At 40.8% G+C, this 27,175-nt stretch overlaps 1 protein-coding gene across 2 annotated transcripts in view; it reads right to left on the reverse strand.

The window, feature by feature from the left end:
* ROR1 (receptor tyrosine kinase like orphan receptor 1) overlaps positions 1–27,175 on the reverse strand; it is a 450,818-nt gene that overhangs the window by 4,476 nt on the left and 419,167 nt on the right. For both annotated transcript variants that reach the window (XM_081486553.1, XM_081486554.1), the window contains one exon: positions 14,216–14,427. In XM_081486553.1, the coding sequence (XP_081342679.1) occupies positions 14,216–14,427 (212 nt within the window). The remainder of the gene's footprint in view (positions 1–14,215; positions 14,428–27,175) is intronic.

Raw genomic sequence — 27,175 nt, forward strand, 5'->3', positions numbered from 1 at the left:
GCCTCTTCTACAATCCCTCTGACTTTACAGTTCGAATGTCGCTACGTGCAGGACACAGTGAGGAAACTGGTTACTTGCATGACCTCTGCAGACTGATAGTTTAAGTTGAAATTCAGCCCTCTCTACTCACTAGTTGTGTGACCCTGGGTACAATATTGAACCACTCTGTGCCTCAATTCTCTCATCTATAAAATGGGATGATAATCATTGTACTTATCTTGTAGGGTTTTTGCGAATTTGCATGATGTCTGGCACATGGTAAGGGCTATTTAACTTTTAGCAATTATTATCTCACTGTTGCTGTTCAAATTAGTTTAACCTAATTTGTTAGGGAAAAAGTCATAAAAGCAATGCATTTGTACATGAACTGGTTTTTAAAATAATCCCTTTAAATGGACTTTAAATTCTTATTTTTTAGAAAAAGTACTGCTGTGAGTATCCCAATTAAAGTTGACAATTTTGCAAATACATATGGAATTCAGAGCTCTGTGCACATAGTTTAACAGTTTGGAAAATTAAGTAAAAACTTTCTCCAATTTAAACTCTGCTAATCTAGAATTCATGATGATTAGCTCTGTTCTAGGCTGATATTTTCCAGGGCAAAATGCCCATTAACCTAATGATAAGTCTAAATAAACTTGCAGCAAGATACCCACTTAAGTGAACAAAACAGAACTGAGGGTTTCCCTCAGAACTTTTCTTAATGATTTAAATGAATCCAATTTATGTGAAAGTCCCTTGAATGGCACGGAAGGTATTACTTTTGATCTAAACAGCATCCCCATGCTTTTGGTATTAGAGAAAGGTAAGGAGTTGAGTAATAAAGTACTTTTGAGGGAAACTGGGATGAGGAACTAAACCCAAGGAGTATAGATTGATCTAAGCTTCCCAGGTAGCTAGTAGTAAAAACCTTCCTGCCAATGCAGGAGACATAGATGCAGGTTCAATGCTTGGGTTGGGAAGATCCCCTGAAGGAGGGCAGAGCAACCCACTCCAGTATTCTTGACTGGAGAACCCCATGGACAGAGGAGCCTGATGATCACAAAGAGTCAGACATGACTGAAGTGACCTAGCATGCACACACTCAATGAGGATTTAGGACTCCCCCACATCCCCCACTGAAGCTAACCCATAGGCAGTGTGGGATAATTCAAACCACGTGACCTTTGGACTCATATCAATATGAATCTGAATTTGCATTTTGGACCTGCTGCTTTTCATTAATAATAGTTAATATTTATATAGCCTTTACTATGCACCAGACACTGTTCTAAGCACTTGACAAATATGCTGGTGGCTCAGACGGCAAAGAATCCACCTGTCAGGCAGGAGATGTGCAGGGTTCCATCCCTGGGTTGGGAAGATCCCCTGGAGAAGGGAATGGCTACCCACTCCAATATTCTTAACTGGAGTATCCCATGGACAGAGGAGCCTGGTGGTCTATGGTCCATGGGGTTGCAAAGAGTTGGACACAATTGAGAAACTAACATTACTACAACAACCCTGTGGGATAAGTTCTATATTATAGGTGACTGAACTTGGATGATTTCTTAACTTCTCTAAACCTTTATTTCCATATCTATAAGATAATATAATATCTAGCCTCCATAATTACAGTAGGGATTAAATGCAACAATGTATGAAAGTAATTTCTACCTCATAAATGTCTTTAAATCAATTTTATTACCCATATTAGAGAAGTAATCCAAAAAAGTGGAGTCAATGCAAATGATTTAGATCCATTTATAGCCTTAAATAGGGCTTCCTTGGTAGCTCAGTTGGTAAAGAATCTGCCTGCAATGCAGGAGACCCTGGTTCGATTCCTGGGTCAGGAAGACCCCCTGGAGAATGGATAGGCTACCCACTCTAGTATTGTTGGGCTTTCCTGGTGGCTCAGATGGTAAAGAGTCCGCCTGCAATGTGGGAGACATGGGTTCAGCCCCTGGGTTGAGAAGATCCCCTGGAGGAGGGCATGGCAACCCACTCCGGTATTCTTGCGTGGAGAATCTCCATGGACAGAGGAGCCTGGTGGGCCACAGTCCATGAGGTTGCAAAGAGTCGGACATGACTGAGCAACTAAGCACACCACAGCCCAGCCTTAAATAGCTCTAGATAGCCATTTATGTTTAAAAAAAAAAAGAATGTTTAAGTTTCTTGTTAATCTTTCTCTGTTCTCCTGTCGTTTTTGGTTTTTTAAAAAATTCTTTAAAAATGACAGAGTCTGTCTTGGAACCTGCGGGTGGGTAAGAATTTGTATGTTCTGTGACTGTTCCTCTGAGGATTCTGGAAGATGCAGATTGAGGTGGAGGGAGCAAAAAAACTCATGGGGAAGAGTAGATGGTGGCAGATGAGAAAGGAAGCAAGCAGGCCAAACCTGTGTGGATGGGAAGAGAAGAGGAGGTGGACAGGACTTTGGCGCTGGCCTGACACATGGCCCCTGGGGCTTCATGGCTAAGGAGGCCAGCTGCATTCCCCTACACTGAGGTAAGCAAATTAGCTCTCTGGTATTCATCTATGGAAGAAGAACACTTACTCTTGCCATTTTATAGACAGAGAAAGAGGGTTAGAAAAGTATCAAGAATTTTTAAGAGAGCCAAAACTGCTGTCCTTGCGTGTATAAGGCCTTCTGTTTGAAACCAGAGAAGCCCGCCGGCCAACAAGCCCAGTTGGACACAGCATGTCTCTGTCAGCTCAGCCTGGGGCCTGACACCTTGCAGGGCTGTGAGGTCAGCTTTTGGCGTGTGGTCACTCTGTGGAATGATAATTGTTCTTCTTTCTCCCTGTTCAGACACATGAAAACAGTACGTTTTGACTCCAAGTGTGCCTTGTGATAGCTTACCAATATGCAGTGGGGCAGGAGGCATATAGCCCCAACTCTTCTCCAGCCGACAGAAGGAAGGAATAGTTCACAAGAGATAGTCATAACCAAATTTGGGGATTTGCTTTGGAAAGAAGCATGGAAAGTAACTAAAACGACCAATTTCACAAAACCTTTTCTTGGAACACCTGTGCAGCAGCCGGCATAGAAATACCCAGAAGAAAAAAAAAACTGCTCAGAGTTTGGTTTCAGGGGAACAATTTACACAGTGATTTGCATTTTTTAAATGCTCAAGTTATTTGGTACAAATGAGTTTTAACTATAGACTCATTTTCAAATTTTACATAAATCCTGAACTAGTTAAAAAACCATAAAAATCCTTAAAGAAGCAGTCAGTAGACTGTATGGTGACGGCAGGAAATTAGCTGTATTGTTGAGGAACAGATGGTTTACATTATACAAACCCTTTAGGCTAAACTTGTTTAGGTCTGGCATATTGTAAATTATATTTTAGTAATGAAAGTGAAATGACCTCTGCTTGACCTCAAGTGGGGTTTGTCTGTTTGAACCAATGTAGTGGAAAACTATGAAAGAAAATGAAGTCATAAAGTTTTGGCAGTTCAATTTTGGCTCATTTCAAGTTAAAGGGTTATAAATCTGTTTAGTTTTTGTTTGACAAGTATTTGTCATACAGGGATGTACAAAATGTAAAGAAGTGTAAAATACACATGAGGCACGATGCCAAAGTAAACCAAGTACAAAGGAAAGCTGGAATGAATAGGGTCCTGGGCTCCTATCTCTTTATCACTCCCTCCATTAGTTGAATGACAGGATGGGCTCCGTTTATTATATGCTGCAAGGCAATTAAGTACCTTAAAACTGAAACAGGCTTTCAGTTTAAATGTTAACATTTTTACTTCTCAAAGTAAACACACATCTGCCTCAGTGTGGTTTAAAAAATTATATAATTTTGGTGGGGGAGAAAAATCAGAGTTGATGTAGAAGTGGATACATTATTCTAAAATCTGACTGTATTTCTTCCCCTTGAAATTTCTGAAGAGCAACTGTATTCAGGCTTCAATGAGCTCTGAACAGAAAGAAAAGGAAGAGAGAACATTTTTAGATGGTGAGTTGTTAGATGTGAGTCCATGTGAGTATTGTAGTCCTGTCTAAACAGCTGCTACAGAGACCAGGCTTCTCTCACCTGAGTGATGAATACTAAGTGAGGACATGTGCCCCTTTTACATCCATTAACTTGAGGTATGAAAGCAATGAACCATGGGTAGAGTTTTTTAAAAAATTGCAATTATGTAGATGGAAGATGGATAAGAGTGACAGATTCAGCGACTTTATCTCTCTTCACCTTTGGGAAGTTACACCTTAGGTGATAATACAACTCTGGGTGACACAGCTTGCCACTAACCTGCCATTTCCTGCTCACTTTTCCTAAGTGATTACCACAGGAAATGAGGTGAGGATTTTGTGATGGCCATCAACGTTGGCGTGTAGCACAGATCCCGCTCTGTGACTTTTCACCTCTAACCCGACAGGGGCATGATTGATGGCTTTACTTTGAGTCCAGAGTGACGCAGACACACAGATAGAAAGCAGAGCCACAGGAAGATGGTGTGAACCAGATCCCAGGGTGGTGCTCCGGGACAGGAAGGTGGCTCCAGCAGCAGGTGCTGGGAAAGGACTGACGTTCATGTCCTTGCAATGGACAAACCTCCTCCTATAGTCCTTGCATCCCCTATACTGGTTCCTTTCCCATCCCTCATGCCCCACCACTGCCGCCCTTTCACAAATATCTTTCACTGTACACATGTGCCGATTCTAGCTGGATGCAAGTATCTGCAGGAGAGGGGTAGGTCCCATAAGCAGCACTTGTCCTCAGCTCTGTTAGAGGAATTATGAAGCAGATCGTGGCCCTATTGAAATTGCAGGGGGAAGGGGGTGGTATTTGGGATAATAGGGGGATACGACCTGGTTTGCTTCTCTTTGGAGGCACAGTCTTCTCTGAGAACTATATTCCTTGCAGACTTACTCTCTGACTCTCAAGTGCTGACCAGCAGAGTCTGCACCAGAGCAGGCACTGGAATCCCCCAGAGGGCTTGTTATAACACAGATTGCTAGGCCTCACTCCTAGAGTTTCTAATTCTGTAAGTCAGATTCTACAATTCTGACAGGTTCCCAGGTGATGAGGATGCTCTGGTACTGGAATAAATGAGAGAACCACTGGAGTAAGTGGAATATGACTTTCAAAAAGAAAGAAAAGAAAAGAATATGCCTTCCTGGATCAGACAGTTAACAAGTGTCTGGTCCCTGCTCCTAGCGTGATGAATGACTACAGTCTCTCTGCAGAACCTATTTGAGCAATTCTGACTAACAGAGACAGAGACTGTAACACTTTGCTTTAGGAAGATGCTTTGGAAATACCAGCAGAGAAAAATGTAAGAGCCATCAACTAGTGTTTTACTGGGTTACATTCTGCATGGCTCCTGTCTTAGAGAGATTCCGGTTTTGAAGTAGACATCACTTTATAGCTTGGGCCATGTCATCAGTTTATTCTATTTTCATGTGCAACCAATTGTATAGGATGTATTTTCATAGCTGGTTACCTCAGTCAGTCAACTGATACTATATATACTATATACCAAACAGTATACACAGGGAATCGTATATGAGAAACCATTTAAGAATCACGAGGAGAAGGGACATGGCTCCTATTCTAGATGTTTGTAATCTGAGCTACCATGTACTGAATACTTGCCATGTGCCAGATGCTGAGATCATAATAATGGCTGCAAGTTGGGGCAGGGGTGGAGTGTTTATGTGTCAGGCTATAAGTACTTTATACATATGAATTCCTTTCATATCACAATAACCCTCTGAAATTGGTCACTATAACCATTATCCCTGTTTCACAGATGCAGAACCTGAGGAACGACAGTTAAGTGACCCCACAACTAGTATTTAGGTTGTAAATTCAGACTCCAGGGTCTATCTTCCTCATGACTACCCTATACTCCCTCGTGAGCTCTCTCATTGTTTAATGCATCAGCTCATTTAACCCTCATCACAAACCCATGAGATTCATACAGTGATTTCTCCACTTTATGGATCAAGAAATTAAGGCCTTCAGGGTTAGGTAGCTTGCCTGTGGAAGCACAACTATTAAGCAGTAATACCAAGATTCAGCTCCGCCTACGTCTGGCTTCAAGGATGGAGCACTTTTCTGGGAAGAAGAGGGTAGTTTTCATTTCATCCTCAGAGGACTCCACAATTTTAGAAGCATGGGTCCCACTGGGGTAAAACTGGAATGTCAAGGTGTAATTAATTACTCTCTGGTCTCTGATGACCTAGACTTTACTCTGGCTGATCCTTTGTTGCTCACATTAGTTGACTGGGATGAGTGAATAAAACCATTCAACAGCAGCCTTTACCTGAGTTGGGCATAAGAGCCCTGGATAGCATACAAGATTGAGAGTTTTTAGTATCTGAGAGGAATTCATTTGACTCTAAACCTGGTTTTCCTTTCCTGTGCATTTTACTGGTTCTTAGGTAAACAGTGGTAGAATTGTGAAACAACTGACTCCACTCATAAATGGAAATGATTACATTCTAAAGCTTAAAGGCCACAACCATTTGATTTTGAGAGGTTATGGACATTTTCAAAGACTACAGCCAAACTAAGTGCCTTCTGGCTTAAGCAATCAAATTCTAGAGGGCATTCCAACCAATAGTTGGCCACATTTGCTCAGAGTTCAGTTACGCTTCTCTGGAAGTGATTTGACTTCAGAAACAGTTCTTTTCTCTATAATGTAACTTTCTGATAGTTAGTTTGAATGTTTGGTGGTGACCAGGGTTGATTCTGTGGTGGGGTTACTTTATAGTGTCAGCGGGAGAGGGTTAATTCTGCCTATAAAGAGGTAGAACAGATGTCAGTAATTTGAATGTCTGCGTGAGCCACCGTGGGCTTGTAACTTGGGCTTGTGTGTTTCAGCAGCCAGAAAACTAAGGCAGTAGAGTACAATAGGGAACACTGGGCTCCAGACCTGCTCACACCTGGGTTCAAGTTTTGGCTCTGCTACTCACCAGCTGAGTGACTTTGGGTAAAATCTTAATATCAAGCCTCAGTTTTCTCACTTACCAAAATCAGGCTCAAAATTAGTACCACCTTCAGAAGATTATTGTGAAGATTATATTGGGATAATGCATGGAACAACAGACTGGTTCCAAATAGGAAAAGGAGTACATCAAGGCTGTATATTGTCACCCTGCTTATTTAACTTATATGCAGAGTACATCATGAGAAAAGCTGGACTGGAAGAAGCACAAGCTGGAAACAAGATTGCCAGGAGATATATCAATAACCTCAGATATGCGGATGACACCACCCTTATGGCAGAAAGTGAAGAAGAACTAAAGAGCCTCTTGATGAAAGTGAAAGAGGAGAGTGAAAAAGTTGGCTTAAAGCTCAACATTCAGAAAACTAAGATCATGGCATCCGGTCCCATCACTTAATGGGAAATGGATGGGGAAACAATGGAAACAGACTATGGTTTTTCCAGTAGTCATGTATGGATGTGAGAGTTGGACTGTAAAGAAAGCTGAGCACAGAAGAATTGATGCTTTTGAACTGTGGTGTTGGAGAAGACTCTTGAGGGTCCCTTGGACTGCAAGGAGATCCAACCAGTCCATGGGTGATCAGTCCTGGGTGTTCATTGGAAGGACTGATGTTGAAGCTGAAACTCCAATACTTCGGCCACCTCATGCGAAGAGTTGACTCATTAGAAAAAATCCTGATGCTGGGAAGGATTGGGGGCAGGAGCAGAAGGGGGCGACAGAGGATGAAATGGCTGGATGGCATCACCAACTCGATGGACATGAGTTTGGGTAAACTCCGGGAGTTGGTGATGGACAGGGAGGCCTGGCGTGCTGTGATTCATGGGGTCGCAAAGAGTCGGACACGACTGAGCGACTGAACTGACTGAACTGACTGAACTGAATGCATGTAAAGTACTTTAGCTTATTCATAATATCCATTTATAATACTCATTGTTCCTAGAAGTAAAGCTTCTTCAGACATAGTTTTAAGCTGAGCTCTGAACTGGATGGCCCCCAGTTCTCACACCACCACAGGATAGAGACTATCCTCTCCATCCTGAGGGGTTTTATCCAGGGTGTGAACAGGATGTGGGGCAGAGGATTTATGCTCACTGGATGGGCGCAGGAATACCAGAGCTATCTAAAGAGTTATCACTATAATCTTTGCTCTGATCCCCTTGTCCCCACCCCAGTTAATGCTGTGGGCTGCTGAATCCTATATCTTCCTCCCCCACCCACAGAATCCCGTACACAACATTTGGTAGTTGACTAAAAGGTTTGCGACTGTTCATATTATCACTGTAACAAATAATAATAGTAAATTCTAGCTGTTGAGTACCTGTGAGGTGCCAGACACACTATCTTGAAGTGTCAGAAATATCTCTTTTAGAGAAGATTGGTGCCTACTAGTGGTGGTGGTGGTGGGGGGTGGCGCTTTTTGGGTGGGAGGGAGAAAACAGGTAAAGAGAGTCAAATGGTACAAACTTCCAGTTATAAAATGTCATAGGGATGTAGAGCATGGTGGATATACTTCATAATACTGTACTACATATTTGAAAGTTGCAGTAAATTTTAAAAGTTCTCATCACAAGAAAAAAGCTGTTGTAACTCTGACACATGTTACCTAGGCCTGTTGTGATGATCATTTTGCACTACTTAAAAATATTGAATCAATATGTTATATACCTGAAACTAATGTCACGTGTGTCAATTATACTTCAATAAAAATAAATTTAAAAATCTCTTCTAAGTACTATTTTGTATCCTTGTTTTATAAATGAGAAAACAATGATCTCATGGCCAGTAAATAATGAAGCCAAGATTTATAATCATATCTCTTTGTCTCTAAATCCTTGATCTTTGAAGTATATCGTACTACTTCCCAGCAATAAACCAAGAACAAATGTGGCTAGGAAGCTAAGTTAGGCCCAGAGAGTAAGGTAATTTAGGCCCAGAGAGACTCCTGGGTGCTGGGAGAAAGAACTTGATAACTTGAGATTAGGTCCTTCCAGATTGCTGAATCATGATGTCAACTGGGAGCTAAAGCAATGCCAGAGGATGAAATTAGCATGAGAGAAAGAAAGAGGAAAGAGAACTGACAAACATCAGAGGAGGCTCTCCTTTAGGGAGTTAAAAGAACTAGTGAAGGAAACGGGAGGAGATAGGAGGAGAGCCAAGAGAAAAAGTATTTCAAGATGGTGGCTAAGAAGAATGCTCCAGAGAAATTAAGGAGGAAGACTTAGGAAAGGTCATTGGATTAAATTACATCCCTAGTGATTCCCCAGAGGCCATGTGAATAGCACGATGAGCTCAGAAGCCTTGGAGACAACAGCTTTACAGAGTGAGTGGAAAAGTTATTGAAGATGTTTTAGCAATAAGTGTAGTGACATTGGATAAGGACAGGGGTTTCCAAGGGGTCCCCCAACCACAGCAGGACTTTTTAGATGAAAGCATGTTGCTAGCAAAAGGGACTGGTCCAGGGAGTATAATCAAGTGTTAGTACATTCAGCAAAGCCTGAATACTTTGGCTGGAAAGGAAAAGGAGAGAGGAATAGTCTGGAAGTGAACAAACAGAAATGAGGGTTAGTTGAGAAATAAAATACCTGCACTGCAATGTTCACTGAGGCACTGGTTACAATAGCCAAGATACAGAAACAACAGAAATGTCCACTGACAGAGGTATGCATAAAGAGGATGTGGTGTCTCTGTGTGTGTGTGTGTATATATACACACACACACAATGGAATATTACTCAGCCATTAAAAACAATGAAATAATGTCATTTGCATCAACATGGATGGACCTAGAGATTGTCATACTGAATGAAGTAAGTCAGATAGAGAAGAAATATTTTATGACATCCCTTCTATGTGGAATCTAAAAAGAAATGATTCAAATGAATTTATAAAACAGAAGGAGACTCACAGACTTAGAGAATGAACTTATGGTTGCTAGTGGGTGGGTGGAGGGGAAAGGGTAGTTAGGGAGTTTGGGATGTGTACACTGCTATATTTAAAATGGATAACCAACAAGGACCTACTGCACCGCACAGGGAACTCTGCTCAATGTTATGTGGCAGCACGGATGAGAGGGGAGTTTGGGGGAGAATGGATACATGTATATGCATGGCTGAGTCCGTTCGCTGTTCACCTGAAACTGTCCCAATATTATTAATTGGCTATATTCCAATACAAAATAAAAGTTTAAAAACTAAGTAAAATAAAATACAGCCAACCAGTTTTAGAAAGCTAATAGGCAAATTTTGCTTTCCCCAAAATCTTCCGTACAATCAGCCAAGAGCTGCAGGAGTTTGACCCTGTCACCCTCCCCCAAGTCTTCCTGCTCCTCGTTTTCAAACTCCTTCACCCCTTAACCTCTCTGTAGATCTAAATCCCACGAAAGTGGGTCACATAGGGAAAGACAAAACTGGATTAACCCTGAGCTTGAGGGGGAGGCTCTGCCCCTTTCCTAACTCCCGAGGAGGTGAGCTCCACAGCGTTCCTCCCCCGGGAGACTACTCTGTGTTTCAGACATGACAGTTGGGGCAGGGTGGCAGGAATTGGGGGGTAGGCAAAGGGAAAGAATCAGAGAGACGGGAAGTTAGGGTTTCCAGAATTCTTGGAGAAGTTTCATTTTCTGTAGCACATTAAAAAAAAAAAAAATCCTGCTCAGATTGTAAAATGTGTAATGCAAGATAGAATAACCCTACTTAGTTTCTGCATCACCAGAGTACTATCAGAGGATTTTAAAGATGGAAAAGATAGGAGATGAACTGACCCAACAGAATGGATTGAAATCTTTTGCCGAACAAAATAAAAGGAAAATAAACAAACAGTCCTTTGCATGAACACAGTTGACCTCTTTCTCTGAACAGCTGAGAAAATTGAGACACAAGAGAGGCAAGCTGGCTTCTCGGGGTCACAGGGCAGTTAGTGGTGGGGCTGGGGAGAATCTCCATTTCCTGACTGTTCAAGGCTCAGAGTTAAGATGCCTCTCTCTGGTCCCCTGGCTTCCTTTCCCCACATATCTGAAGGAGACTCATGCCTCATCAAATTTTTAACTTCCAACTTTCCCGTCCACCTCTCTGAGGACTCAAGACAGGTCCCATCAGCCAGTCTGTCTGGGCTGCCTATTGTCTCCTCTGTGGGTATGGATTTCTAATCTCCCAGAGAAGCCTCTTAATACAAACACTCAGTGTGGGGGAGTGGGGGTAGGGGTGAGTAAAATCAGCTCAGCAAGTGGAGAGAATGGAAGGAGATAGTTTAAAACCTGAAGGGCACATTCATCTAGATAAATAAGTATGAGGCCAGGGCCAACCAGCTTCTATCCTTCATTCCTTTCTCATCCCAGCCTTCAAATATCCTTTTGATTTTATTCTGGTAGGGTGTCTGTTTTCAGGACTCTTCCCCCCCCCCCCCTTTCTTACTTATGTGTGTCCCTTCTTTTTAGATTTTATAGGTACATGTAATATTTATGTGTCGGTGACCTTTCAAACCAGTTTTAGAGATCAACTGTTTACATTTAGGAATTTTCTTTAAGGTCTACAAAGTCCTTTGTGCTTTTTCCAGGAAAGGCACTCAGTAAGAACCAAAACAAACAGCTGAATAAGTCAAATTTGATTGGAGCCAAATCTCTTAGGAGAGAAAGAAAAAAAAAAAACTTAGCATTTGTTTTTGTTGTTCCCTCTCCCTCCTCAACCCAGTCACATATGCTCAAGCCATTCCTCCTTCCAGTCTGATTCAGAATTGCTGGTGAGCTGTTTAAGGCGAAACTGCTAAGCCTTGTGTTGGAAAAATCTTGACATTGGGAGATTTTGCAAGGCATGCTGAGGAAATGGTCCAGAAATGATGAAAACAATGTTTTGCTTTACCAAGTCTGAGGAAAAAATTTATCCCAGTGTATGTTACATTTGTCTCCATGACCATGGAGATTGAGGACTGTTATTTCTTTGGCCAAATTTCCCATGTCCCTGGCAGGACTGGGGCTGTATAACTCAGGCTTACAACTGTTATCCAGGCCTCCTCAGGAGGTCATTCATAAGCCAGGTGATGCCTGTGGTTAGCGTTCAGCCTAAACTGACAAATGGAGGCATATTTAGTTGTTCGTCTGGCCGCCTACTCCCCCTTCACAGCACGATTTCTTCAGTAGAAAAGTTATCATGGTGTCAGGCAAGTTCAAGGGCTTTACCTAGAGCTGAAAAATCCTCTGGTCACATTTTATCTCTTCCAGTTACTAACTCTTTGACCTTCAGTAAGTTACTTAACTGATTTGCAGTCTCAGTTATCCAGGTTGTACAATAGTGATTATAATACCTCCCTTATGTAATAGGTGTGAGCATTAAATGAGATAATGAATGTAAAAGTTCCTAGAATAGTTTCTGAGAATTTGTATCACTGACTATGTATTTGCTTTCTCTGTGACACCGTAAGCTCTCTGAGATCTTTATTTGAAAGATGGTATAAATCCCAAACATCACGCACGTTGGCCATGTGCTGCAAAATAAACCTCCGAAAACAATGCAGCTGAGTCGCAGACTGAGGCTGACCTACAAAACTGATCATTTCTCCAAATGGAAATGACTCTTCCTATGACTCCTGCCATAGCAACAAGGAGCCCACCTCCCCAGGATGGTGGTTGCTGCACAGTGACTACTGGAACCAAACTGGTCTGGGCCTCACTTTCACCCAGATTTCTGGTGTATGTAAGAATTCTCAGCATTTCATAAGAGAAATGACAGGGAAAGATTCTCATAGAACAAAGACTATTGCATTACAAGTTTAAAGTCATGGGATATGTAAAAGGTCAACCAGGTGTGCCTACATGAATGTGCACTATTATTAACCCTTCTATTTTCTCCTATTAATTGTAAGGATTAAGGGTGCTATGATGTAACACATTATAATGTATGTAAATTGGCCAACAAGCAGCTAGGATGTCAAGAGTTAACGACCCCCCCTACCTCCGCCCCATTCCCCAACCCACTGAGTGAACTCTGTGGTCTCCAGGGTCTGTGAGTTTTTTTTCTGGTAAAAATCCACACTTAAGAGAACAGTGGTTTTGCTTGGGACAGAATGCTTAATGATGAATTTTTTAGCATTTAAGAAACCCCATAACCCTACCAACAAGTATGACTCTGCAATAGAAAAATATGTTAAGTCTTTTAAAATTAAAAACAAATATCCAACAGCAAAGCAAAGTAAGATCAAATGAGAGCTATGTGTCAGGCCCAATTATGCTACTTATTGGGTGAAAGGATTGATTTGAGTGTGAAGGCATTTTTTTCTCTAAGACTGTATAAAAAAGTGATGCATCTTCTCTTTATGAGGGTCAAAAGCATAATATGGTCTCTAACCCACAGAGAAGATAAATATTTGCTGAATGAATGTTCCTATGGAGTGGGAACATGAAGAAAAAGCAGGCTTCTGTGGATGCAAGAATCCTAAATTATTTAAATGAAATCTCTTTCCCGAGAGGCCTGAGATTGAGGTGCTGGTTTTCCAGAGAGAAAGCCTCTGTTGTATTTCAGCCCCAAGATGTGACGTGTGTTCCATTTAAGGGAAGGGCCAGTGACCCTGGTTTCCTTGCCAGGACCTTGAGCAACACCAATGTTGAAAGATGTGGAGGAAAAACTAAAAGGAAGTGGATTGATTTAGCATGAGAGAGGAGAAAGCTAAGGGCTATCATAAAACAGCATTCAAAGACTGTAGGAAGGACAAAACTTCTCTTAAAATATATTGAAACCAAAGAGAAAGGGATTTAGGTTAGGCACGAAATAGATTTTTTAAACTGTGGTAAAAAACACATAACAAAATTGACCGTTTGAGTGTACAGTACAGCAGTATTAATACATGCACACTGTTGTGCAAGTAAAAGGATTTTTTGACAATAAAGTTAGTAAACAGTGTTCGATTTCTCTCTCTCTCTCTCTGTCTGTTCAGCTCATTTCAGTTTAATTGAAAGAATATGGGATTTCCTTTTTGAAAATTTAGAAAAACAGCTCACACTCTGAGTCCTGAGGGGCTGGTAGAGATGATCTCATAAGGGTTCCTTCCATTGCAAACTCTGTGCAAGGCAGTGAGGTGATAGTCCAACCCCAAAGTGGTCACACTGATGAAAGTATGCTCAAGCTGCCTGGGACAGTTAGGCATGCACGCTTATGCGGACAATGCACTCTAGTACTAATACAACTTCTGATTCTATGTCATTTGCTTTCTAAGCTTGGGAGGGTTAGGAGTTTTGCTTTAACTTGAAGTCTATAGAATAAGTGCAGCTCCGGACTGCTAGTTTTACCTTGGGTTTATATGCGTTCAACATTGACATCTCTACATTTTGACCTCTGACGTGTTTTGGTTGCCTCTGAACAGGTGGTGACGATGACTTCTGGTTATTGCGACAGACACAAATGAAGAAGAAGAGCAAAGCAATGGCCAGGGGGATGGCAACACTAGGCACCAGTATGTACAGGATTTCCATTTTATTCTTCTCCTTGGAATCCTTTGAATCTGGGTGTAGAAATGGAAAAGAGCAAAAGTTATACTAGTTCAAATAACATAGATAATATTACATAGCAGAGCTTTAAAATGATCTCCTATTCCTCAATACAGACAAATCTTCTGTGAGAAAAAAGAACCCTTGCTTAGTACAATTTGTTTCTATCAAACCTTCAATGTAATTTATGAAAGTTGAAAAGTTTAGAGTTCAAATGTTTAAAAATTGCAGGGGGACATTATAAAGACTTCACGTGTGTGTGGGTCACCTCTGTTTAGCAGCAGACCTGCATTTCTCCAACACCTTAAAAGTTAAACGCCACATGGATGGACTGTATACATCCAGGAGTGTTAATATGGACCACAGGGGTCTTCTTCCATTGGCTGCCAGCCCACATCAACCACAATGTAGCATTCCAGGAATCGTGCCCTTGTCTTGGCTGGCTCGGACATACAGGGCCAGTCCTGCATCTTCCAGAATCAACATCACCAAAGAATACTGGCCCCAGAGGCCACAAAGCCCCTAGCCTGAGAATATGACGACGAGAAGTCAGGGCTAGCTCCATCTCTGCTGAGCTGTGTGACCCTGAACAAATCATTCACCTCTCTGGGTCTCGCTTTTTCTCATCCACAAAAGTGAAGTATCTATCTGTTTTGGGTGGTGTCTACAATTCCCTCTTGCACAGCATCACTGTATAACTTGACATTATTTTGAAAGCCAAGAATTCTTCTTAAAGAGTTTCATATGAGCTCAATAATTATGAGTGGTAACCCTTTGAAGTGTATTTTTGAAATCTGATACATCCACTGTTACCATTGCTTGGAAAAGAATATAACATGTATACAAGGACACGAGGACACATATTTTTCTTTTTTTTGGTTTGAGTCTGACCATTAAACTCAATGCCCTGAGTATATACTAAAACTAATGAATGACCTGACTGGTAGAACAAATGCAAGCATTACGGGATAGTAATTAGAGGGGCTGCATAATGATGTACCCTGATCACCAACAATATCATCAGCTATCTAGCTTTAAGAAAATCCAAAGTGTGAAAAGTCAGATCGACATAAAATTGAGAGTTGATTATTTACTTCAAAGAATTAACCATGCATCCATTCCCTCATCTTCCCATTTGTTCAGTTAGTCAATAAACAAAAGTTACTACTGGCAAGCACTCCACTAGGTACTGGGAATAGAAAATGAAATACAACATGTGCTTTGCTCTTAAAGAGTTCATGATCTGGTAAGGAAAACAGAGATAAGATAATTACAATATGTTATTGGAAATGCTACAAGGGAAGTATGGATAGAGGGGTGTAGAGATCCTAAAAGTCCCTTTAAACAGTAAGCTTCCTCAATATATGTAAGTGAGAATATACTATACATAGCTTTTACTTGCACACACTTTCTTTGGGAACCTGCTGTCCAGTGAGATATGGCAGTAATTAGTCACACTTTTCATAGAAACAGACTCAACATGAGAAGTTAGGAAGGGGTACTAAAACCTGTCATCGGTGGGTTAACCCTCAGAGGAGCTGGGGGAAGGGTGAAATCTGCTTACTGAATATAATAAAAATTATAGTTTTAATATTTATTGAGTGTTTTCTATCAGCAGAAAATCATGTTAGCTGTTATTATTAATATGGGCCAAGAACTGTTCTAAGCACTTTTCATAACTCATTCATTTTATCCTCACCACCAACCTCATGGGATAGGCACCATCCTCATCCTTACTTTTACAGATAAGGAAGCTGAGGGGCAGGGTGGTTAATTTACTTGCCCAAGGACATGTCGCCAGTAATTCAACAGCTCAGATTCCTCTCCAGTTGGTCTTGCTTCACACCTCCTGCTCCAGTACTACACCAGACTGCCAGTCATTTGAGAGTGGCTGTTGTTTTGCACCTATTTTCCTGGGGTAGGTTCTCTCTTGTTTCACGGAAGTAGGAAGGAAGGAGGCCTGAAAGGTGGGGAATAACACTGAAGCTTTGCCAGGTATGCTGCTTTTGAACTCTCCACTTATACACTGTGGCAGGTGAGCATAAACCCAGGCATCGCTGAAGGTTGTTCTAATCATACTAGTCATTGGGAACTGGGTTTTGGATGTTGTACTAACAACTATGTCTGCACGTCTGTGGGTGGGTGGACGGACTGAGGGAAAGGGATGGCTATATCTCTTCATCTGTCTATCCATCCACTTTATACAACAAAGGAGATTATGTTTTAGAGTGAGAAATCTCTGAAGACAGACTTTTTCATTATCTGTGTAACCATGAGTAGGCATGTGGCTTCTCTGAGCAAACTCATCTGCAAAATAGGACTATTTCAGAAAACTGTTATAAACCACAAGTGAAGAAACATGGAAAGTATCTATTCAAGTACCCGTTACAGCTCAATCGCACAATATTTACCCTCTACCCTTAGAGTAGGAAGATTCAGGGAATAAAAGCTTTGGGCTGAAAATTCTAAATAACAGTAAGCCAGAAATCTCTCTCTAACCTCAATTATTCAAGGGGGATAATAATACCTGTGCTGCCAATCTTGTTTAGTTCATATGAGAGAGAATAGTCAGCAAAGAGTCTGAGAAAACTGAAAACTGCTGAGTAGTTATTCAATGCTGTTGTTATTATTTGGAACAGGAAATGGCAACCCACTCCAGTATTCTTGCCTGGAAAATCCCATAGACAGAGGAGCCTGGTGAGCTACAGTCCATGGAGTCGCAGAGTCGGACGTGACTGAGCAACTGACACTTTCACTTTTATTGTTATTATCACTGATTTTTTTTTGGAGTATGATTTGCCTTACAATTTTTTGTTAATTTCTGCTATAAAGCAATGGAACAAGATAGAAGGTCCAGAGATAAACCATTGCATCTATGATTATTATTAACGCTATAAAACACTTTCAAGTTTCTCAGGCCCCTGGGGGGGGAAGTGCCTCTTGTTATTCTTGGATTTTCAGTGAAATCATTTTGAGGGTAAGATTACAAAAGGAATGAGGCTAATTTAGCACGAATGTAAAGCTAGTCATTTTTCTGGCCACATTTTTAGCAACAAGAGAAACTAGGGCCCTCACCTGTCTGGCAAACAAAGGAGCCTATTCTGTGCTCACTCCGTATCAGATTATTCATGGAACGCCTTTGACTATAAACGGGAGGTCTGGGACAAATCCCCGTGTAGGTCTGCCGGAGAACAAACTTCAAGAAGCTAAATCCTTTAAACATTGTCAAACTTGGCTCCCTCTGATTACACTGAGGATATGCAAACGAAGACAGTGTCTTCTTGCCAAGTGAAATAATCAAGCAGAACACTGCGTGGTCACGTTGGAAGTGACAGAAAACAAACTCAGGCCCGTTGCAAGTCTTCCTGACTGACTACACTTCTTTCCCACACGGCTCTCTGCGCTCGGCCAAAAGGGGAGTCGCCGTCTGGCTCAAAAAACTTCATATAAAAACATCCCACAGAACAACTAACCTCACTCATGGAAAATCAGAAAACTAACATTTGCCCAACCTCTTTCTAATGTCCCAGCATTTTTATTCCTCACTTTAACCCTGCACTTTGGATTATCTTCTCTTCTTCTTTTTTTTTTTTTTTTTAAGTCTTTCTTGAACTTGTTACCCTAGTTGCTTCTGTTTAATGTTTTGGCTTCTTGGCAGAGAGGCATGTGGTCTAGCTCCCTGACCAGGGGTCGAACCTGAATCCTTCAACTTGGAAGGCAAAGTCCTAACCACTGGACTGCCAGGGAAGTCCAGGTTATCTCGATTTCACACACAGGGAAACTGAGGCTGAGAAAGGATAAATTTGCCAAAGCTTGAGCTGTGGTGTTGGAGAAGACTTTTGAGAGTCCCTTGGACTGCAAGATCAAACCAGTGAATCCTAAAGGAAATCAGCCCTGAATATTCATTGGAAGGACTGATGCTGAAGCTTAAGCTCCAATAGTTTGGCCACCTGATGGGAAGAGCTGACTCATTTGAAAAGATCCTGATACTGGAAAAGATTGAAGGCAGGAGGAGATGGGGTTGACAGAGGACAAGATGGTTGGATGGCATCACCGACTCAACGGACATGAGTTTGAACAAGCTCTGGGAGATGATGAAGGACAGGGAGGCCTGGTGTGCTACAGTCCATGGGGTCGCAAAGAGTTGGACACCACTGAGCGACTGAACAACAACAAAGGAAGTGGTGGAGTCGGGTTGGAATGTCAGTCTGTCTGTCTTCGATGCCTCTGTGCTTTTTAAATTATATGACTAATAAAAATTAAAATACTATATGGAATTGTTTTTCATCATTCTTGTTAAGATTCCAAGATTCCTTCTAAGTAAGGACTAATGTCTAGTGGGAGTTACACTATTAAAAAGAATCACATAAGAACAATGGACATTATTCTTACTATTCATTTTAAAGGGTAATGGACACCTCTGAGGCACTGCAAAGAAAATTGGCTGAAAATTAAAATGGGGAAGATTTTTAAAACTTTGGAATAACTGTTTAAAAGTTAAATGCACATATTAGTTTCATCAAGTTAAATACTTGGGATTTTTGAAACCAACAATTTAGCCTGGACCACATGATTAATTTTCTTTTAAAAATCAACAATTTGGTATCACTACTCACATCTGACATTCCTATTTTATTTTTACAATGATATTCAATACTTTGATTAGTAATTAAATATAATGGAGAAAATACTTCTTTCTTCTCTTGGGGCTTACAGCAAGGTAAACATGATTTCTCATTCAAGAGGTACTTTTATGAAGTGAAACATCATCCGCGATATTACTTTGAGTTAAAAAAAGAAAGTACTCAGATCTTAAATCTGGCAAAGGTGGGAAGAAGTCGTACAGAACCTTAGAATTCAAAGGAAATTAAACAAGTTGAATTATGATCTTGTCTGAAAAAATTTAAAAAACCATAGAAAACAAACAGAGGAGCCACCATTTATTATTTGAAAACTACAAAATAAGTGGGCCTGTGGCAGATGGGGGCCTGCACTGGTGATATTTAAGCATGTATCAGGAAAGTGAAGGAGCAGAGGTGGCAAATAGGCCTTCAGTTGGCACACTGGGCCCAGCCACTCGCTCTCTTGACTTAATGATGGAAATACTAAGTATATGATCTATCGCCTTATGTATTCTCAAAAGAATTCTTTAAAAGACTCTGAATAGCCCATATACAGGGATTAACATTTTTCTCCTTGGAAAATGTTTTAACCACATTAAGTTAGGAGCGGTAACTCATTTGTGAGTACTTGAGAAAAACCTTAGTAACTGGAATCCACACAAGTTCACTAAAAGTTTCTTTAAATTCTGGGGCCTCTGTTTTCCATAAAAGGAAAGAGTTGGGCTAATCTTTTAAATTAAAAAATTTTTCTTAAAAATCATGGTAAAAAAACATGTAAGAAGATTTACCATCCTAACCATCAGGAAGTGTACATTTCAATAGTGTGAAGTATAGTCATACTGTTGTACAGATCTCCAGAATTTTTTCACTTTGCAAAACTGAACCTCTGTACTCACTGAACAACAATTCTCCATTTCCCCTTCCCCAGATCTTGGCAACCACCATTCTACCTTTTGTTTCTAGGAACTAGACTACTTTAGATATCTCATGTAATGGACTCATATGGTATCTGTCTTTCGGTTGGCTTCTTTTACTCAGAATAACGTCCTCAAGGTTTACCCATGTTGTTGCAGGTAACAAGACTTTCTTCTTTTTCAAGGCTGAACCATGTTCCATTGTATGTAAATACCACTTTTTTTTTTTTTTTTTTTTTACCCATTCATCTACTCGTAGGCATTGACTTGCTTTCTGCTTTTAGGTATTGTGAATAACGCTGTGATGAATATGGGTGTGTAAATATCTTTTTGAGATCTTGCTTTCAGTTCTTTTGGATGTATACTCAAAGTGGGATTGCTGGATCATATGGTTATTCTATTTTTAACTTTTTGAGGCATATCCATATGTTTTCTATAGTTGCTACTACAACATTTTGCCTTTCTACCTACAGTGCAAAATGGTCCTAATTTCTCCACATCTTTGCTAACATTTGCTATATTCTATTTTTTGATATGAGGTATTGATATTCTATTAATGAATATGAGATGAAATATCACTGTAGTTTTGATTTGCATTTCTTTATTTTTATTTATAAATAATAATTATATTTATTTAATTATTCTAATTATTAAGTGATATTGAGCATATTCTTATAATGCTTCTTGTCCATTTGTATATCATCTTTGGAGGAATGTCTAAGTCCTTTGCTAACTTTTTAGTTGAGCTAATCTTTAAGGAGCTATATGTTCTTTGGATCAAAGGGGAAAAAAACCGAATGAAGGATGCAATAAAAGTCTTAAAATTTCAATAAGAGATGACACCAGATATTAAAAACTAGTTCTGGTACACACACTTGTTCCTTACTAGCTTTTTATTTTCCTCCAATTTAAAGTAGTGGCTCACATTTAAGAAAAAAAAGATTAAGAAAAAAAGATTCCAAAATCCAATAGGTTCTATAACATTGAATGTCTTTCATCTTTGATAGGATTATTTTGGAGGGATAGGACAAACATGTTTAAACTTTAGCAAAATGTTTGATCAAGTGATTCATGATATCCTTATGGAGAAAAAATGGAGGACTAGATAATATCAATAGATGGATTTGTACTTCATCACATGGCTATACTTTAATAGTGTTAATCAGCAAACAGCATCAAATTATAGAAGGCTATTCTTGAGAGGACCTGCCTGTTCAATACTGTCATCAACTACTTGATGATGACATGTTTATCAAATTTGAAATGGCCTGAACCTAAGAAAGATAATTAGTTGACTACAGAAATAAAATTTTAGAGGATCATCAGTTCAGTTCAGTCGCTCAGTTGTGTCCGACTCTTTGCGACCCCATGAATTGCAGCACACCAGGCCTCTCTGTCCATCACCAACTCCCGGAGTCTACCCAAACCCATGTCCATCGAGTCGGTGATGCCATCCAACCATCTCATCCTCTGTCGTCCCCTTCTCCTCCCGTCTCCAATCTTACCCAGCATTAGGGTCTTTTCCAATGAGTCAACCCTTCGCATGAGGTGGCCAAAGTATTGGAGTTTCAGCTTCAACATCAGACCTTCCAATGAACACCCAGGATTGATCTCTTTTAGGATGGATTGATTGGATCTCCTTGCAGTCCAAGGGACTCTCAAGAGTCTTCTCCAACACCACAGTTCAAAAGCATCAATTCTTCGGCACTCAGCTTTCTTCACCGTCCAACTCTCACATCCATACATGACCACTGGAAAAACCACAGCCTTGACTAGATGGACTTTTGTTGGCAAAGTAATGTCTCTGCTTTTAAATATGCTATCTAGGTTGGCCATAACCTTCCTTCCAAGGAGTAAGCGTCTTTTAATTTCATGGCTGCAGTCACCATCAGCAGTGATTCTGGAGCCCCCAAAAATAAAGTCTGACACTGTTTCCACTGTTTCCACATCTATTTCCCATGAAGGATCATACACAACAGTTAAAATAAACTGTTGTTTAGAATAAACTCAAACCAACAGTGGAAATTTTATAATATGATAACTTGGAGTTAGGTTAAAGCCTTGCTTAGAGAAGTTCATGATTCAAAAGATCTACTAAATAATTTTTGATATAACCAAACTAAAAACAAACAAACAAAAGAAGACTCATAAGTTTTAGCAAAGACTTGAAGGCTCAGTTGGATCCAGCAACAGCATGCTGAAATTTCTGAAAAAATTTCATAGCTGGCACTTATAGCAATGAAACACCCTTCATTGGCAGTACTGAGTCATGGTCAAGAATCATGGTCCTCTTCTGGTCTGCTCTGGTTAAAAGACATCAAAAATTGTTTCAACTCTAAGAGTCATGTTTTTTAAGAAAGATTTTGGAGGAGCAAGAAGCATGCAGAGAGGAGGATCGGTAAGGAAAGGTGGGAGGAGCTATGTGCTCTTTGGATCAAAGGAGAAAAAAACTGAATGAAGGATGCAATGAAAGTCTTAAAATTTCAATAAGAGATGACACCAGATGTTAAAAACCAGTTCTAGTGCACACACTTGTTCCTTACTAGCTTTTTATTTTCCTCCAATTTAAAGTAGTGGCTCACATTTAAGAAAAAAAAAAGAAAAATCAGGAGATTTAACATGTAAGTTTTAGCCTCTGGCATACAAAGGCAGAGGAGCCAGTGCATAATAACTTTGGTTAGAGAGATAACCTTGTCTCTGCAGGTCTCTGGCATGTTCAAGCAGAGGTTGTTTGATTTCTGTATTCCTTTAAGATGCTCTGATTTTATAAACGGAGTTGACATACCTTACTTAGATTCCCACTGAACTTTGGACTCTCTTACGAAGCAACTGATTTAAAGCCAGTGATGAATACTTCCCCTAAGTGTCCCCAGCTCACCGGATCTAGTCTTAGTCATTGTCTATCCAGCCCTATGCTGAGGCTGATCTCTATGCACAGGATTAATGGGACTCTGGCTTCCAGTTAGGTCCAGCTCTTGGGAGGCACTGGCATGATAGAAAGAACCCCAAAAGAAGAAGAGAGAGTATGGTTGGTGCGTTTATTCCTCTGGCTCCCTTCCTGCTGGGTAGCAGAGGCTTGCCTGCCTGCCTCTACCAAAGGCCACAGCACACACTGGACAGCCTTCTCTTCAGCCTCGGTTGTACTCTATGGGGAGGAGTAATCGACTCTTATTGACTCTCCAGGCCTAGAATGGTATTGCTTCACTCCTGTTAGCCCCAGGTCCTGAACCTTATTGGTTTACCCTAATTCTGCCAACACCTTTAAAAACTATATCTTAATAAAATTCTCCTCCGTCTATTTGCTTGTGCTTTTTGTTTCCTGCCAGAATCTTGACTGATGCAAAGCCAGTAACAACAATCACCATGGTGTTACAGCAGAGTTCTGTCACTGAAAGTTCAAGATGACAAGGAGCACTTCCTATTGGCATGGGGGTGGGCCCAAAGAGTTAAGGGCCTCCAAAAGCTTATTGCTAGAGTAGCTGACACACTAGGTAAGTGACTCAATATATACTGGGGACAATAAAATTAAAAAAAAAAAAAAAACTTTTAGAGAAAATTATTTTATGTTGAAACATGTTTGTGAAACATGACTCAGTTATAAGTTTTTGGTAACTATTGTTCTTTACTTTGCTGAAAATATACAAAGACTGGAGACCAAAGTACATCTTGAAAAGCTCTGGAGCACAAAAATAACTCTTCCGGAAAACTTCCAACTATACAAAGCAGTGCTCTATTCCTTCCTCTGCTCCCCCTCCCCAACATCCAATCCACTGTAATGTTCAATTTTGGTTTGAAGAAATGGCTGAAAGACAAATTGCCTTACAACAGGTCTTCTATGAAATATGGGAGAAGGCTGCTGACAGAGTGAGTTAAAAACTGCAGTGTTCGCAATCTGGAAAACATCTGCCTTGCCCCAAACTGTAAACCACCATGTTGGAGAAAATGGTTTGTGACAGAGCAGAACCCAGGGTGGGTGTTTGTAAGGTTATGGGACAAGTCAGGGCTATTCAGGCACAGAACTGGGCAGCGTGCCCTTTGGCAAACAGGTGCAAGCCAAGGACTTAAAAGGAAATACAAAAGCAACAGGCCAGGTATGAAAACTCCATATGGAGCCAAATGGCTCACTACTTTTCTTATCAATGGGTACTCTTTTGTGAAGCTGTTTTAAGAGTAAAAACAATACCATTGTTTGGAAGCTCTGGTTTTTTGGTGGATGAAGAAATCTTTATTTAGCAGTGACTCGAACATGCTGGCTTGGTTAGTAGAAGAATCAAGACTCATCTAGGTGGAAATAAAGGGTTAAGGTTTGAATATGAAAACATGAATGTAATCAAGGTTCTGCCTCCTCACTACAATTCAAAAAAGAAACAAATAGGGGATCTTAATTAGTTGGGAAGACAGAAAATATGGACCAACGGAAATGGCCAGATCAAAGCAAAAGGAGCTCCCAGAGAAACAGACATTTGTCACAGTTTCCCTCTCAGAGCTGTGCAAAATAGCAATGATAAGGGCTACAGTGAAACTGTGAGTTGGGAGGTGTGCCTAGGTGCCAGTTAGAAAGAACATAGGCAAATGTTCCATCCAGTCCACATTATTTGGCTTGGAAGGTGGCCACAGGGACTAGAGGTGGAAACGTAGCAAATGAAGGTTTGCAGGCAGGATCTCAGGGAAGATGGCCAACTCTGAGGTCTGGGAACCCAGGGCTGCCAGGAAGGGAGGAGACTTAGGACTTAACGGGAAAAGGGCAAACGATGTGAGGCCTAGGTGGAGCTGCCAGAGGAACTAGTCCCTATCAGGCTGAGGCTAAGAAGAACACCCTGGGGTCTCAGAGTAGATGTCTTATGGCTGGGGGGTCCATTCTTGCATCTGCGCAGCTTCAGGTAAGAAAATCAAAGACATAGAGAGGGACTTCCCTGGTGACTTGGTGGATAAGAATCCACCTGCCAGTGCAGGGGATATGGGTTAGATCTCTAGTCCAGGAAGATTTCACATGCCGCAGAGCAACTAAGTCCATGTGCCACAACTACTGAAGCCCATATGTCTAGAGCCTGTGCTCAGCAACAAGAGAAGCCACCACAATGAGAAGCCCGTGTACCACAACTAGAGCGTAGCCCCCAGCTCTCTGCAATTAGAGAAAAGCCCACACATTAAGAAAGATTCAGCATGGACAAAAATAAATAAATAAACAAACAAATATTAAGAAAAAAGGTGACCTAGAGAGCTCATAAGGATCAAAGAGAAAAGGAAAATGATAAAGGAATGTTTGTTCTTCTGAATAACATAGAATTTGTTCTTTAAGTAGCTGTAGCATGGTGGACCGGAGAAGGCAATGGCACCCTACTCCAGTACTCTTGCCTGGGAAACCTCATGGATGGAGGAGCCTGGTAGGCTGCAGCCCATGTGGTCGCGAAGAGTTGGACACGACTGAGTGACTTCACTTTCACTTTTCACTTTCATGCACTGGAGAAGGAAATGGCAACCCACTCCAGTATTCTTGCCTGGAGAATCCCAGGGACAGAGGAGCCTGGTGGGCTGCCGTCTATGGGGTCGCACAGAGTCGGACACGACTGATGCGACTTAGCAGCAGCAGCATGGTGGACACAGGCTGGACATTGAATCCTGTGGACCCAATCTTGTCTTTAGTAAAAACAACATTGTCTCAGCTTCTCCATCGGTAAAATGGGTTATTATGAGGGTTAACTCGACACATTTTATTGAGCATCAGCTAAGTCATAGGCCAGATGCTACTGTAAAGAACTTCACACAGTGTTCAACCAATAGCAAATATCAGCACACACAGAAAAGCACATTACAACACACAGGAACACTGGGAACTATTGTGTTTAAAGTGGTTTGTATTTTCCCCCTCTGATTCTTCTACTAGATTGTAAGCTACAGGAGGGCACAGCTTATTCATAAAATCTAAAGCATAGTAGAAGTTCAATATATATACATTGGTTTCAATAAGTGAATGAATAAATAATAACTGTTCTAATTGCTGGAAACCTGGGATAGGAAAGAAAAGACAGGGAGGATGAGAGCTCAAGTCTGGCTCAAACTTCTTTTGTTCTTTCCCCTTCTCCAGGCACTGCCTGGGCTCATGCACACAGCCCTAGCTAAGCCAATTCCCAGAATTCACAGCAGACATATTTGGTTGTGTTTAATTTTATGTTCCGTCTTAGAGGAAAAGTTCACAGATAAAATGATCTGGGGCACACTGTTCTCAAATGCCTTTATTCTAGAAACTATAACAAATGCTCACATTCTGCATTTAATTAGGTCTATACTTCTTTCAGCCTTACTTAGTTGAAATGAAAACAAAAGATATCAGTAGGAAAATGAGAAACCCCATGGAGATTTTGAAACCTCTTTAACTTTGACTTAACTAAAGAATGCAGGAACATTCCCATGAGATTCCATCCCCTTGGAGAGGAAGGAGGAAAAGGACTCATTGCAAATATGCCCCACAAGCTTACACCTCATTATAAGATACAAAGTTATTCTCCATATCTCTATCACCAATCTATCAATCTATCTATCCATCCATCTACCCACCTACCTATTTATATACACAAACACATACATATATAAATCATAGAATTTACAAGACAGGCTATAGCTTTGAATCCTGGGTCCACTTCTTATTAATTGTGTGGCCTTGGACAAGTTATTTAACCTCTCTAAGTCTCATTTTTCTTGGGTAAAATAAAAACCCAACTCATACAGTTATAGAGCTATTATACATGAGATAATGCATTAAAAAAAAAAACCCTTCACATAGTGGCTCTTTGTAAGCAATCAATAAATGGTAACTGCTGTTTAATATTGTTATTCTATAGTTTAAATTATATAACTTATACAGTATATACAATATACTATATTCTATAGTCTAAATTGTGTAATTCTAATTCAGTCTCAGAGTTTCCCAAACCTGGCACTACTGGTGTTCTGGGCTGGATAATTCTGTGTGGGCTGTTCTGTGCATTCTGGGGTGTTCAGCAGAATCCCTGGCCTCTGCACGTTAGAAGCCAGTAGCATTCCCCCAGGCTTCCCTAGTGACTCAAAGTCAAAGAATCTGCCTGCCAATGCAGGAGGCACAGGGTCGATCTTTGAGTCAGGAAGATCCCCTGGAGAAGGAAATGGCAACCCACTCCAGTATTCTCATCTGGGAAATCCCATGGACAGAGGAGCCTGGTGGGCAACATACAGTCCATGGGCTCACAAAG

This window comes from Giraffa tippelskirchi, chromosome 5 (genome assembly GCF_054371585.1).
Source record: "Giraffa tippelskirchi isolate mGirTip1 chromosome 5, T2T-mGirTip1v1.2.pri, whole genome shotgun sequence".
Classification (NCBI taxonomy): domain Eukaryota; kingdom Metazoa; phylum Chordata; class Mammalia; order Artiodactyla; family Giraffidae; genus Giraffa; species Giraffa tippelskirchi.